We start from the raw sequence: 13120 nt of genomic DNA on the forward strand, positions 1-13120 counted from the left end.
ACATTGGATGACTACAAGTGGTGCCTCAGTATTGCCTCCATTTGCTGAAGAACTGAGGCCTCTTCTGAGAACGCTCCTGAAGGGCTGAACAATATTGGCTTTAATTGCAAATGAGCACTTTTAGTTACCAGTCTTGGCAACCTAGTTGCTTTTTTACTAGCACAGTTGTAAATGTCACAAATATAAATGAAAGGAACACACTTTGAAGGCTCAAGTTAGGAATAGTGTGCCTGTGGTCAGCATGCAGATCAATTAACATTAGCTCAGCTAGTTACTGAGTTCACAAGTAGTCAGAATTTGTAAAAGGTTTTGGTCCATTACTCAATGTGTATCATCAATGCACTGGCAGTTTTCATTAAACAATGTATTTTTGTCAATCAAGTCTGTCTTTTTAAAACTCTAGATTTAGCTTCTCCGGACTAAATCCAGGGGTTTTAACTTTGTGATCATCACAAAGCTATTTCCGATGCTTTTGCACCCCAACCGTCATAGGACGATGGGTGCCACTGGGTTTGATGTGTATTCCACGCAGACTACCCAAAGTAAATGGTGAAATATCGCTTTGCCACTACAGACAGGAACAACTGCGTGGCCCAAGGCTAAACATCAAACAGCAGGGCTGCTTAGAGACTTAAACCCAACAGCAGAATCAACACACGACTCTCATTAAGCCATAAACCCCGCACGCCTCGTTAAATCCAGGATGGATTCTAAAGCAAACGTTGTCTTAAAGAATAGGCTAGTTCCCTCCAGCTACATTCTGTTGACAATGGAGTTTTCATAATTAAGTGACATGGCTCTAGTACATTATGCATCGCACATAGAGTCAATATTACAGCCTCTGGCTCAGATCCAGAGCTCTAAAGCCATTCACAACTGACACTGAATGCCAGCGATTCCCTGGCCACAGCCAGGCCAACAACGCTGGCTGTAACTGACACCCGCGAAACCAAAAGCATTCAGGCTTCCACACACTACTGCACCCATCTGAAGTTTACACGAACACAAGACTCAGAAAGACAGAAAATAAGAGCCCGTCTCACTTTGGGGGCCACCTCTGGGTCCGAATCGCCGCAGTCCGGCTGACCGGTGACGTGTGTTTCCCAGGACCGCACTTCACAGCCCAGACGGCAGGCGATACGAGCGGAAAACTCCCCGCAGCGCGCCCTCCGTGCAGACGGATAACGAACGGCAACAGTGGAAACCAGTGCCACGAACACGTGTGCGATCCACAACAAAGGAAAGAGACAGAGGAGCAGCAGGGTCCCGGGGAGATGGGGGCGGGGGTCCTACCTGGCCCAGGTCAGCGGGCTCTGCTTCCACGCACGGAGCTGCTGCGGTCATCCTTCTCTGGAGCGCACTGAGGGTCTGGGGCCGGGCTCCCCCTTCTGCCGCTACCCCACCCGCCCCCCTCTATTCACAGGCCAACGCTACTCCACATACCAGATGGGTGAACCCCAGTAACGGGGGCGGGGGATGGGTGTCGGTTGCCGCGACTACAAAGCCATTGGAGTGTGGAGATTGGCGGGGTGAGGCGGGGGAGTTGGGGGGTGGAAAGAGTCGGGGGGTGGTAGGGACAGAACTTGGCACTAGAGCGCTACCTGGACTGAAAAAAAAGACTTCCCCAGAAGAATGCCTGCAGCTGGGCCAGCCGGATTAGGGCTCTGCCTGTGCTTCAGGTTCTGTGCGGTTTTCTGACTTTAAAAATGCCCAGTAATAAGGCTGCATTAAATTACCTTCAAAGAATTCAAACACTGGAGGGTGATGACCTGCAGCACAGGCAGCGTGGGTAGGAAGGGACGGTTTGCTGAATTTTGTGTGGATGAGATGAGATGCCCTTTGCCATTTCTGCTGCACCACTACTACTTGACCAGTGCTTTTGCTTTCAGATGCAAATTTCCCTCCATATTTAAAGGAGGGGGAAGTATGGCTGATCCCTCAGAGAGGAGTGAGCGGTGTTCTGGGACTCCCCGCTGTGTCGACCTGCAGAGCAGGGCTCATTATGCTGCAGCTCATAAAAACACAGTCTCAATCACAACACTCTGCTGTCCTACCTCTCAATCACAACACTCTGCTGCCCTACCTCTCAATCACAACACTCTGCTGCCCTACCTCTCAATCACAACACTCTGCTGTCCTACCTCTCAATCACAACACTCTGCTGCCCTACCTCTCAATCACAACACTCTGCTGCCCTACCTCTCAATCACAACACTCTGCTGCCCTACCTCTCAATCACAACACTCTGCTGCCCTACCTCTCAATCACAACACTGCTGCCCTAACGCTCAATCACAACACTCTGCTGCCCTACCTCTCAATCACAACACTCTGCTGCCCTAACGCTCAATCACAACACTCTGCTGCCCTACCTCTCAATCAGCAACACTCTGTTGCCCTACCTCTCAAACACAACACTCTGCTGCCCTACCTCTCAATCACAACACTCTGCTGCCCTACCTCTCAATCACAACACTCTGCTGCCCTACCTCTCATATTGAGGGAATCTTCTATGGAAGGTTTCTGCAATTGTGTTCTAGGTGCTTTGCTGGAGGATAAAAAATCTAAAAAAACATGACTCAGCAGCCTAACAGCTGCTGTTGTTATTATTATTATTATTATTATTATTATTATTATTATTATTATTATTACTAGTCTGCATGGTTTTTGCAATACATTTGCTTGTTGTCAGGAATAAAAATCTTTTAAATGTTTGTATTAAACATTTTAGAAACTACTCATCGTAATTGGTATAAATGGCACAACAGAATGTATCATGACTGTTGAGCATACTACATGAAGTTCCTGGGAAAAGTACAAACTTGGCTTTCAGGGAACAAATTCTCTAACACCATGTGTGGTCATATGCGCACCAATACTCTTGCCCCGATTATGCGTATTCAAAACCCGATAAAAGACCTGGATTTTTGCCCAATCTTTTTTCGGCGCACGTAAACATCTTACTCAGATTTCTTTCAGCTTTTAGAAAATGTGCATGTTAGGCAAAAGACAAAGGCCCTTCCTGTGCTCTACTCACAGATTTTTCATATTTATGGACGAAAGGCTATTCATTTGGCATAAAATAAGGTGTTGCGTAGTGTTAACGATTTGGCCCGCCCAAACATAAAAGTAGTCATGAAATATTAAGATAATACGAGGGTTACAATACCACTGTCCGTCTGACTGTATGCGGGCGGAAACGAGGGCCGGCTACCTCGTGTCATGTTCCTTTGTGGACGCGTCACCGTGATTGGAGTCATCTCACTGATGTCCCGACCCCAGCGAGCCATCTGCTGCGATAAGGAGGTCAGCGACCGCACACGTGACAGCCAGCCACGTCTGACCCCGGACACGCAAACCCCTCCCTCGCCCTGCGGCGGATCGCAGATCAATGAGGGATCGACACGGCGTCCGCACTTTCTCACAAAGCCACGCCACGCCTCGCGCTCAATCTGCCACGATTGATTTTTGATGTCTATAGCTTCGGGGTATCCCGTGTAGACACAGAAATAACATGTTCACTGCAGAATCTGTGTCACAGGGCTGCTTTGACTCTTTGTTCGCAGTCACGGACCGAGGAGAAAATCTCTGTTCTGGACTGTAGGTGTTATGTTGAGTATTCTTGATCTCAGCTAATTAAGACACAGGTTTGTTTTAATCTCCAGTACATAATTGTAATTCCATCATGGAGGAAATGGCACTCATTAACGCAGTGAAGTGTCTACATACAGACAATATTCCAAATACTTCCGTCTTGTGACTGTGTGTAAAACCACGTTATGAAAGAGCTGCTTCAGACTCTAATACTTGCAATGTTATACCATCTACCATTATCAGCACCATGTAATTTACATACACCTCTTAGTGCCTGGGTGAGCACAATGCCATAGGGGCTATGCATTGTGCATGAATTGTTCTATTCCAAATCTGAAATGGTCTGCACTCTCATAAGTGGCAAATTAAGAAAAGGGATTGGTCTGACCTCCACCCCTGTGGTTTAAACAGCACACACACATGCAGACACACACACACACACACACAAAAAAGACGCGCCATGAAACATTTTATAGCCAAGCTGCAGAGACCACACGCAACAGACGAAAAGCAGTGGTCCATTGAAAGATGGATAGTTAAAAGGGGTTTCAGGTTTCATGTGTATATTGTGTGCACTCCCTTCCAGTTATTAGTTTGACTCTGAATGTGGTCTCCGGAACAAAGAGAACGCTTGAACGGATGCAAAAGAAGATGAGTTTTGATAGGGAGGGGGAGAGACTGCAGACAAAGGAAAACGTCTACTTGGCAAGTGATAATTAAAACATCTGTTGGAACTGTGTGAGTAGATTATATTAAATGCTAATTCATTTATTTCCTCTTTTGCTTATTAAAAAAAGACAGCTCACATGAGCAGTGAGTTTGGGCTACACCAGGTCAAAGGCACATTTCCCCCCCACCGGACAGGATATCTGTTTACTCTTTCACCCATGGCGTACACTCTCTTTACTCTTACAATGACATTTCCCAACCTGCTGATACATTTACATTCTGTGCAAACACTGCACATATCACACATGAAGGCAAACATCAGGGCTATATCATCACATCTATCCAGATTCAGTTCAATACACATCAGATGGCACTTAAGACTTAAATTTACTGAATGTAGGCACAGCACATTTGCAGTAGGGCTGGGCAAACCACACGACAAGAGGGAAATATAAGTATGCTCATTTCTAAACCTGACACTGGACAACTTCCCTGACAGCTGTCATAGACAACATGCAAGACCAATGCCTGTGCACAGCAGTTTCTGTGAAAGTCTTGGAGGACATGAATCAGAAGAACGAGTCATTCAGCCAAGTTAACAGAAAGGAGGAGCAATCCTGCAGCAGTTACTGTGTTAAATTTTACGAGGTTTGCTCTGTCCTGACATATATTCCATGAATGCCAGCTGCTTCCATGGGCAAACACCACTGCAGGAGATTTACAGACACTGGAGAGTACAGACCCAAGCCCTGCTGGAAACAACAGCTCATGCTAGGTTTTGAAGCAGCTGGTAGCTGGTTGACCAGCTCAGACCAGCTCCCAGCTTGACATGATTTAGCTGGTTGACCAGTACAGACCAGCTCCCAGCTTGACATGGTTTAGCTGGTTGACCAGTACAGACCAGCTCCCAGCTTGAAACTATTTTTGGAAAAAGATTGCATTAATACATTTTTATAATTGAAAGAGTTAAAATCAACTACTGTCTCCTCATGTCTCCAATCTGTTGCCTATGGCCATCTGTTGCCCATCCCTAGCATCATAGTCATTTAATAAACAGGCATTACCTTACAGGGCTTGACATTAACAATAGTCCCAGCTACCAATTCACTGCAATTAGCAGTTACTTTTCTTTGTTCACTGGTTGCTGGGTTGGGCAAAAGTTACCGTAAAAACCCTAACTGCCTTGTCGATATGCATGTGAATATTTGGCTGCAGTCACTGTGGAACTTGTTACCGACAGCAGTGAATGATCTCACTGGCACACACACAGCAGCGTTTCTCTCTCCTGAAACAATGGCAGCACTGCACAGCTCACATCTTAATGTGTCTACAGCTAAACACAAAGCCGACCAAAAACCTATGTCAAAATACATGCACAACCAATAGTATTTCCTGAGAGTTTCAGGAAATGGAAGATTCCTCTTCCTTGATTGCGTGACTACCACCTTCCCACGAGTCTCTGTTTTCATATCATTTGTTCCACACTGCGGCCATCAGAGTCCAATAAAGACAAAATGGAGGCATAGAATATCAACGCATTCCAAGCAGTTCACTGTTATGGGTTTGTAGTGAGTCACACTGAATCGTCAGCTGCACAAGAACTAAAAATGCCTTCATTTGAACTGGCATTCAGTTTAAATCAAACCACACTTTTTAATAGGGCTGCACGATATGAGCAAAATATGCGATATGCGATAACGTTGTTGAATATTGCGATTATGATATGACTGAATAAAGAAAAGCTAATCAATTTAACAGATCATCAATTTAAATAAATACTATTCATCCCAGTTTAAGCAGTCTCTTGTGTTTATGTGTTTATCTAGCATGTTTATATCTTGATAACGATAAATACATTTTATCGTTAGAGCCCTAAATTTTAACTTACCCAGACACCACTGAAATTGCTGTAAGCTAAACAAATTCAAACAAATCTGCATATTGAATGAGATTCATCACCAAACACAAGAAGCAGCTATGTATCTTTATCTGCAACAACACCTTCATGAAACCAATTTGCACATCAAGGAGAAGGAACTTATGTGCTAACTCATCCTGTTAATTAGAAAAGCTCAGTGTTCTTTTTTTTAAAATTGTAATTAATCACACACAGTATGCTACTTGTCTGAATACATTTCCACAACTACAGCAAAGACAGCTGTTTAGCGGTTTACAACTGTCTTTTGCATAATAATTAGCAACAGCAGAGGCTGTGAATTTCATGAATGATTAATCTTTTTAGTTTTCACACTTGTTCCATGATCAAATCAAAACCAGGCTGTTCCATTGCTGCCAAATCCACAGATTTGCAAGGGCCTTTTACTGACACACATGCACTGTGCAGTCCACTGAACTCCTTACCTCTCTTCTGCAATGACCACACTGTTGCCATTTTGTTTCCTGCAGGTACCACATTGCTGTTAATTCAGTTTGTAATGATGTAAAGCCGATGACACTCAACTCATTCGTTTCCTTCCCTCCTAATACGCAGGTCACCACACAGCTGTCTGCCTGCTTGGCTGATATCACTGCGTGGGTGACTTCCCACCACCTGAAGCTTAACCTTGGCAAGACTGAGCTTCTCTACATCCCTGCTAAGTCCTCTCCGACAATCAACCTCTCAATGACTGTTGAGGACTTTGTAGTATTCTCCTCCCATACAGCCAAGAATCATCTCACCCTTGCTCCACACATATCCGCCACTGCCAGAACCTGTAGGTTCTTCCTCCATAACATATGCCGTATCCGTCATCTCCTGACAGAGAAAGCCACCCAGCTCCTAGTCCAGGCACTCATCATCTCTCGTCTGGATTACTGCAACTCTCTCCTGGCCGGTCTCCCAGCTTGTGCCATCAAGTCCCCCCACCTGGTCCAGAATGCTGCAGCCCACCTGACCACCAGTCATGCCCAGGTCAGCTCATGTCACCCCACTCCTCATTGGCCTCCACTGGCTTCCAATTGCCGCATGCATCCGATTCATTTTTCATCAAGATAATTATCAAACATCATTGCACAGCCATGACATTTTCCTCAAATCCCACCAATCCCACACTGCAGAACTGCTTTTCATCGTCGGCCATAATTATTCAGTGGCACTGTGCAATTATCACTCTCCATCATTACCACAGTAATTTAAACCCTCTTGTGTTCTTCCAAAACCACGCAATGGCAAACAATATCTAATAATCATGACACAATCCTATTTATTTATTTCTTTCATACATCTTTGTCCTGATAAATACCAGACGGAATCGGCAGTTCGCTGCTTTTACCTTGTCGAAGAACTCATAGAGCTTCACGGTCTTGTCGATCTTGTCCTTGGTGTCCTCCACTCTCTGGGAGAAGTCGCGGAGGTGCACCCAAAATGAGCGCACCTTCACCTCGTACACCTGCAGCTGGGCCGAGGACACATCCTCCCACCTCTCCAGCCTCTTCAGCAGGGCCTCCCCACTCTTACAGTGCTCCTGTGACCAGGGAGAGCCAACACCTCACCTCCCCCTCCAATGGCAAACACCTCAATATCAAAAACTAACTATACATTTTGATGAGACTATAGCCAAGCCATACAGTTATATAATGCTTTTTCTCAGGCTGCAACATGGTAAACAGCATTTTTGTGCTATTAAGCCCCTCCACCTGGTCCAGAATGCTGCAGCCCACCTGACCACCAGTCTTGCCCAGGTTGGCTCATGTCACCCCACTCCTCATTGCCCTCCAACAGCTCACACAAGAAAGGGACTTCTGTTCGAGCTTACGTATGCGGCGGAGTAGAAATCTCTGAAGTGGGCTTGTTTCTGGTGGAGCTCTTCCAGGGAGTCCTCCAGCTCACTGAGCGTCTTCAGACGCCTCTCCCCGACCTCCTCGATCCAGCCTCTCACCTGACCGCGCACAGAACACACTTCCTGTTCATCTGAGGAACTGTTTCTGAGTCACCTGACAGCATTCATCAGTGGCTGCCCACTCATAGTCACATATCTTTCTGTAACCTACGCAAAACTGCCCTGCTCACAAGGAGATGGGGAAATAATTAATCATCTATTAGCGGATATATGTATGTATATATATATTTAGATATATTCTGCTCAGCTGTCATTGTATCCTTACTTCATGCAAGGATGCTAAAAAAAGAGTTGATTCTAGGTGTGGAATTAGCATTTGTCTCCCAACTCTTAACTCTGAACATGAGGAACAAATTGTATAATTGCCAGCCAACATGAGGTTGGACAATTACACTAAATCAAACAGACAAATAACGAAAACGTTGGGTGTGACGAGTCAAAATCAATTGTTTGATGCATTGTTGCACACCAGATTGCTTAGCTCACCAGTGCATTCTTGCAACTGGTGAGCTAAGCAATGGCATATCTGGTAGACCACAGAAGACATGGATGACTGAAGAATACTTTCAATTGTGAAGAAAAACCAAATTTCAACTGTTGAACAGATCCAGAACACTCTCCAGCATAGATGTCTCTCCACATAGGCATAAGTGTGTCAAAGACAACCACAGAAACCACTGGTAAGCCTCAGGAGCAGAACGGCCAGGTTAGATTTAGCTAAAAATGTACATTTATAAACCTATAGTTCTGGAACAAAGTCTCACGAACAGATGAGTGTTAACTTAGAAAGAGGAAAGTGTGGAGAAAGAAAGGATCTGCCTATGATGCAAAGCACCCCCCTCCCTTGTCTGTGAAACATGGTGGACGTAGTGTTATATACTGTAGAAACAACTGAAGTATATACTGTAGAAACATCTCATCTGCTCAGATGCCTCAACAGTCTTTGGATGGAGCTTCACCATGCAGCATGACAATGACTCCAAACATACTCCTAAAGCAACCTAGTGGCCTTTCAGGGCCAAAAGAAGTGGACAGTTCTTGACTAGCTGAGTCAACCACCCATCCTGAATTCAACTGAACGTACATTTCACTCTTGCTGAAGCCAAGACAGACACAAACAACAAGCCTGGCAGAGCATCACCGGGGAAGATGACCCATCACACAGTGTCTACATGTCACTGCAACTACATGACTTCAGCAGCCATCGAATACAACGGATTGCTAAATATGATGATTTTACTTCAGATGATGTTAATTTGTTCAATGACTTTTGCTCCCCTCAGACGTGGGACTGTGTACAAAAAGGGCAGAAGCTTCTACACAGTTATGAATTCAAATACTCAAATTAAAGATGACAGTCTGCACTTCAGCCTCACAGTCATTCATTTCAAATCCAGTAATCCAGCGCTGGAGTACACAGCCAAAACAACTAAATCATTGATAAATCTGTTCAACACTTACTTTGTTTAACTGCACATATGCATAAATATACACACACACATTTTATGTCTGTGTCTGGCTCATTTCAATTTTTTGGACATTTGAGTATTGTTTGCCTCTTATAGTGAATCTTCATGAATCCATTAGAGGGCTTTTTCCTCATAATTTCACCTAGTGAAGACAATATAGCCACCATTTGCTGATAAATTCTGCTTGACTGATAACCCTTAACATTACACATTTGTTTTCTGACTGCTGTGAGACTGCATGCATAGTTTCGTGTTGTGCCCCTCACCTCAGTGAAGCCTTCCTCCAGGGTCTTGAACTCCATGATAAACTCCAGCTCCTGTGTGCACCTGTTGGAAAGCATCACCAAGGTGTGCACCAGCTCGTCCACCCGGTTGTACAGCTGGCTGACCGTCTCGACGGCATCCCTGAAACACACCGATCAAATACACAGCTTCAGGCTTCTCTGTCCGAAATAACCCGCCTTTGTCTCGCTCTTTATGGCGACAGCACTACTGAGAAGAGAAGCTCAGGGTGACCATCAAACCTCCATAAGAAAAACTTTTTTTTAAAGTAGCAATTGTATAAACAGTACGTATTGTAGTAAGAATATTTCTTTGGCTGAGCCTGGCAGGGTCCGGTGCGATCTGCGGTAGGCAGTCTCCAGGGGCGCCTGGCGGGGAGGTTGGCGGTTGGTGTGCAGTTAGCGGGTTGTGTGTGCCACAGAGAGACACGGCCCTCTGTCCCAGAGCCCCTCAACCCAGAGTCACACGGGCCAGCTGCAGCCTGCCCTGCGGAGAGCAGCACGGCACACACACTGGCCCACTGTGAGCGTGCGTCTCAGAGTGTGTGTGAGTGAGTGTATGTGTGTGTGTGTCTCTGAGTGTGTGTGTGTGTCTGTGTGTGTGTGTGTGAGTGTGTGTGTGTCTCTGAGTGTGTGTGTGTGTCTGTGTGTGTGTGTGTGTGTGTGTGTGTGTGTGTCTGGGTGTGTGTGTGTGTGTGTCTCTGAGTGTGTGTGTGTCTGTGTGTGTGTGTGTCTCTGAGTGTGTGTGTGTGTGTCTGTGTGTGTGTGAGTGAGTGTATGTGTGTGTGTGTGTCTCTGAGTGTGTGTGTGTGTCTGTGTGTGTGTGAGTGAGTGTGTGTGTGTGTGTCTTTGAGTGTGTGTGTGTGTGTGTCTGTGTGTGAGTGAGTGTGTGTGTGTGTGTCTCTGAGTGTGTGTGTGTGTGTCTCTGAGTGTGTGTGTGTGTCTGTGTGTGTGTGAGTGAGTGTGTGTGTGTGTCTCTGAGTGTGTGTGTGTGTCTGTGTGTGTGTGAGTGAGTGTGTGTCTCTGAGTGTGTGTGTGTGTCTGTGTGTGTGTGTGTGTGTCTCTGAGTGTGTGTGTGTCTGTGTGTGTGTGTCTCTGAGTGTGTGTGTGTCTGTGTGTGTGTGTGTGTGTGTGTGTGTGTGTGTGTCTGAGTGTGTGTGAGTGAGTGTATGTGTGTGTGTGTCTCTGAGTGTGTGTGTGTCTGTGTGTGTGTGTGTGTGTGTGTGTCTGAGTGTGTGTGAGTGAGTGTATGTGTGTGTGTCTCTGAGTGTGTGTGTGTGTCTGTGTGTGTGTGAGTGAGTGTGTGTGTGTGTGTCTCTGAATGTGTGTGTGTGTCTGTGTGTGTGTGAGTGAGTGTGTGTGTGTGTGTCTCTGAGTGTGTGTGTCTGTGTGTGTGTGAGTGAGTATGTGTGTGTGTGTCTGAGTGTGTGTGTCTGTGTGTGTGTGTGTGTGTGTGTGTGTCTCTGAGTGTGTATGTGTGTCTGTGTGTGTGTGTGTGTGTGTCTCTGAGTGTGTGTGAGTGAGTGTATGTGTGTGTGTGTGTCTGAGTGTGTGTGTGTGTCTGTGTGTGTATGAGTGAGTGTGTGTGTGTCTCTGAGTGTGTGTGTGTCTGTGTGTGTGTGTGTGTGTGTGTGTGTGTGTCTGAGTGTGTGTGAGTGAGTGTATGTGTGTGTGTGTCTCTGAGTGTGTGTGTGTCTGTGTGTGTGTGTGTGTGTGTGTGTGTGTCTGAGTGTGTGTGAGTGAGTGTATGTGTGTGTGTCTCTGAGTGTGTGTGTGTGTCTGTGTGTGTGTGAGTGAGTGTGTGTGTGTGTGTCTCTGAATGTGTGTGTGTGTCTGTGTGTGTGTGAGTGAGTGTGTGTGTGTGTGTGTGTCTCTGAGTGTGTGTGTCTGTGTGTGTGTGAGTGAGTATGTGTGTGTGTGTCTGAGTGTGTGTGTGTCTGTGTGTGTGTGTGTGTGTGTGTGTCTCTGAGTGTGTGTGTGTGTCTGTGTGTGTGTGTGTGTGTGTCTCTGAGTGTGTGTGAGTGAGTGTATGTGTGTGTGTGTCTGAGAGTGTGTGTGTGTCTGTGTGTGTATGAGTGAGTGTGTGTGTGTCTCTGAGTGTGTGTGTGTGTCTGTGTGTGTGTGTGTCTCTGAGTGTGTGTGTGTGTCTCTGAGTGTGTGTGTGTGTGTGTCTCTGAGTGTGTGTGTGTCTGTGTGTGTGTGTGTGTGTGTCTCTGAGTGTGTGTGTGTGTCTGTGTGTGTGTGTGTGTCTCTGAGTGTGTGTGAGTGAGTGTATGTGTGTGTGTGTCTCTGAGTGTGTGTGTGTGTGTGTGTGTGTCTCTGAGTGTGTGTGTGTCTCTGAGTGTGGGTGTGTGTGTGTCTGTGTGTGTGTGTGTCTCTGAGTGTGTGTGTGTCTGTGTGTGTGTGTGTGCGTCTCTGAGTGTGTGTGTGTGTGTGTGTCTCTGAGTGTGTGTGTGTGTCTCTGAGTGTGTATGTGCGTGTGTCTCTGAGTATGTGCGTGTGTGTCTCTGAGTATGTACGTGTGTCTCTGAGTGTGTGTGTGTCTCTGAGTGCATGTGTCTCTGAGAGTGTGTGTGTGTGTGTGTCTCTGAGTGTGCATGTCCATATGTGTGTGTGCGTGTGTCTCTGTGTGGCTGTGTTATTTTTCCTATATTATTATTATTATTATTATTATTATTATTATTATTATTATTATATATATACTCACTGTGAACATTATCACACTGTATAAATTGTTGCTGTTTGTATTTCATGCTTGTGTTCATATTTCTATTATTTTCTGTGTCTATGCTTTGGCAACGTATACAAATGTATTTCATGCCAACAAAGCATTTTTGAATTTGAATTTGTATAAGGTATGTGTGTGTGCTTACATTTACGTATATGTATGTATATGTAGGTGCGCATGCGCGTGTGTGTGTGTGTGTGTGTGTGTGTGTGCGTGTGTTTGCATGTGTTTCTGTGAGTAGGAGTGAGTTTCTATATCTGTGTGCATACACTGTAAGAGATTTCTTCCATCTCGGAATGTGTTGGACTTCCTGAGGAAACGTTTTCCCAGCGCAGCAAGACAGAGTGACAGAGCACATTGTAAGGGCTGCCTGGCTTGAAGAAAGGAGAACACATGACATCACTGCTTGAGCTTTTCTGTCTTACAGTACGACACATTGTACTTGCTTTAATATATTCCTCTGTCTCATCCAGCTTGGAACCTCAGAGGGAAATCAGTTCAGAAAGTAAAGGATTTGAGACTGGATTTAATCAACTTTTAA

General features: G+C 45.5%; 1 protein-coding gene across 1 annotated transcript in view; it reads right to left on the reverse strand.

The window, feature by feature from the left end:
• Positions 1–13120, reverse strand: part of LOC133131582 (uncharacterized) — a 70607-nt gene that overhangs the window by 17532 nt on the left and 39955 nt on the right. Inside the window, exons 11-13 of the mRNA XM_061246955.1 lie at positions 9837–9975; positions 8018–8140; positions 7535–7726 (exon numbers count right to left, since the gene is read on the reverse strand). Of these exons, the coding sequence (XP_061102939.1) occupies positions 7535–7726; positions 8018–8140; positions 9837–9975 (454 nt within the window). The remainder of the gene's footprint in view (positions 1–7534; positions 7727–8017; positions 8141–9836; positions 9976–13120) is intronic.

This window comes from Conger conger, chromosome 6 (assembly GCF_963514075.1).
Source record: "Conger conger chromosome 6, fConCon1.1, whole genome shotgun sequence".
Classification (NCBI taxonomy): domain Eukaryota; kingdom Metazoa; phylum Chordata; class Actinopteri; order Anguilliformes; family Congridae; genus Conger; species Conger conger.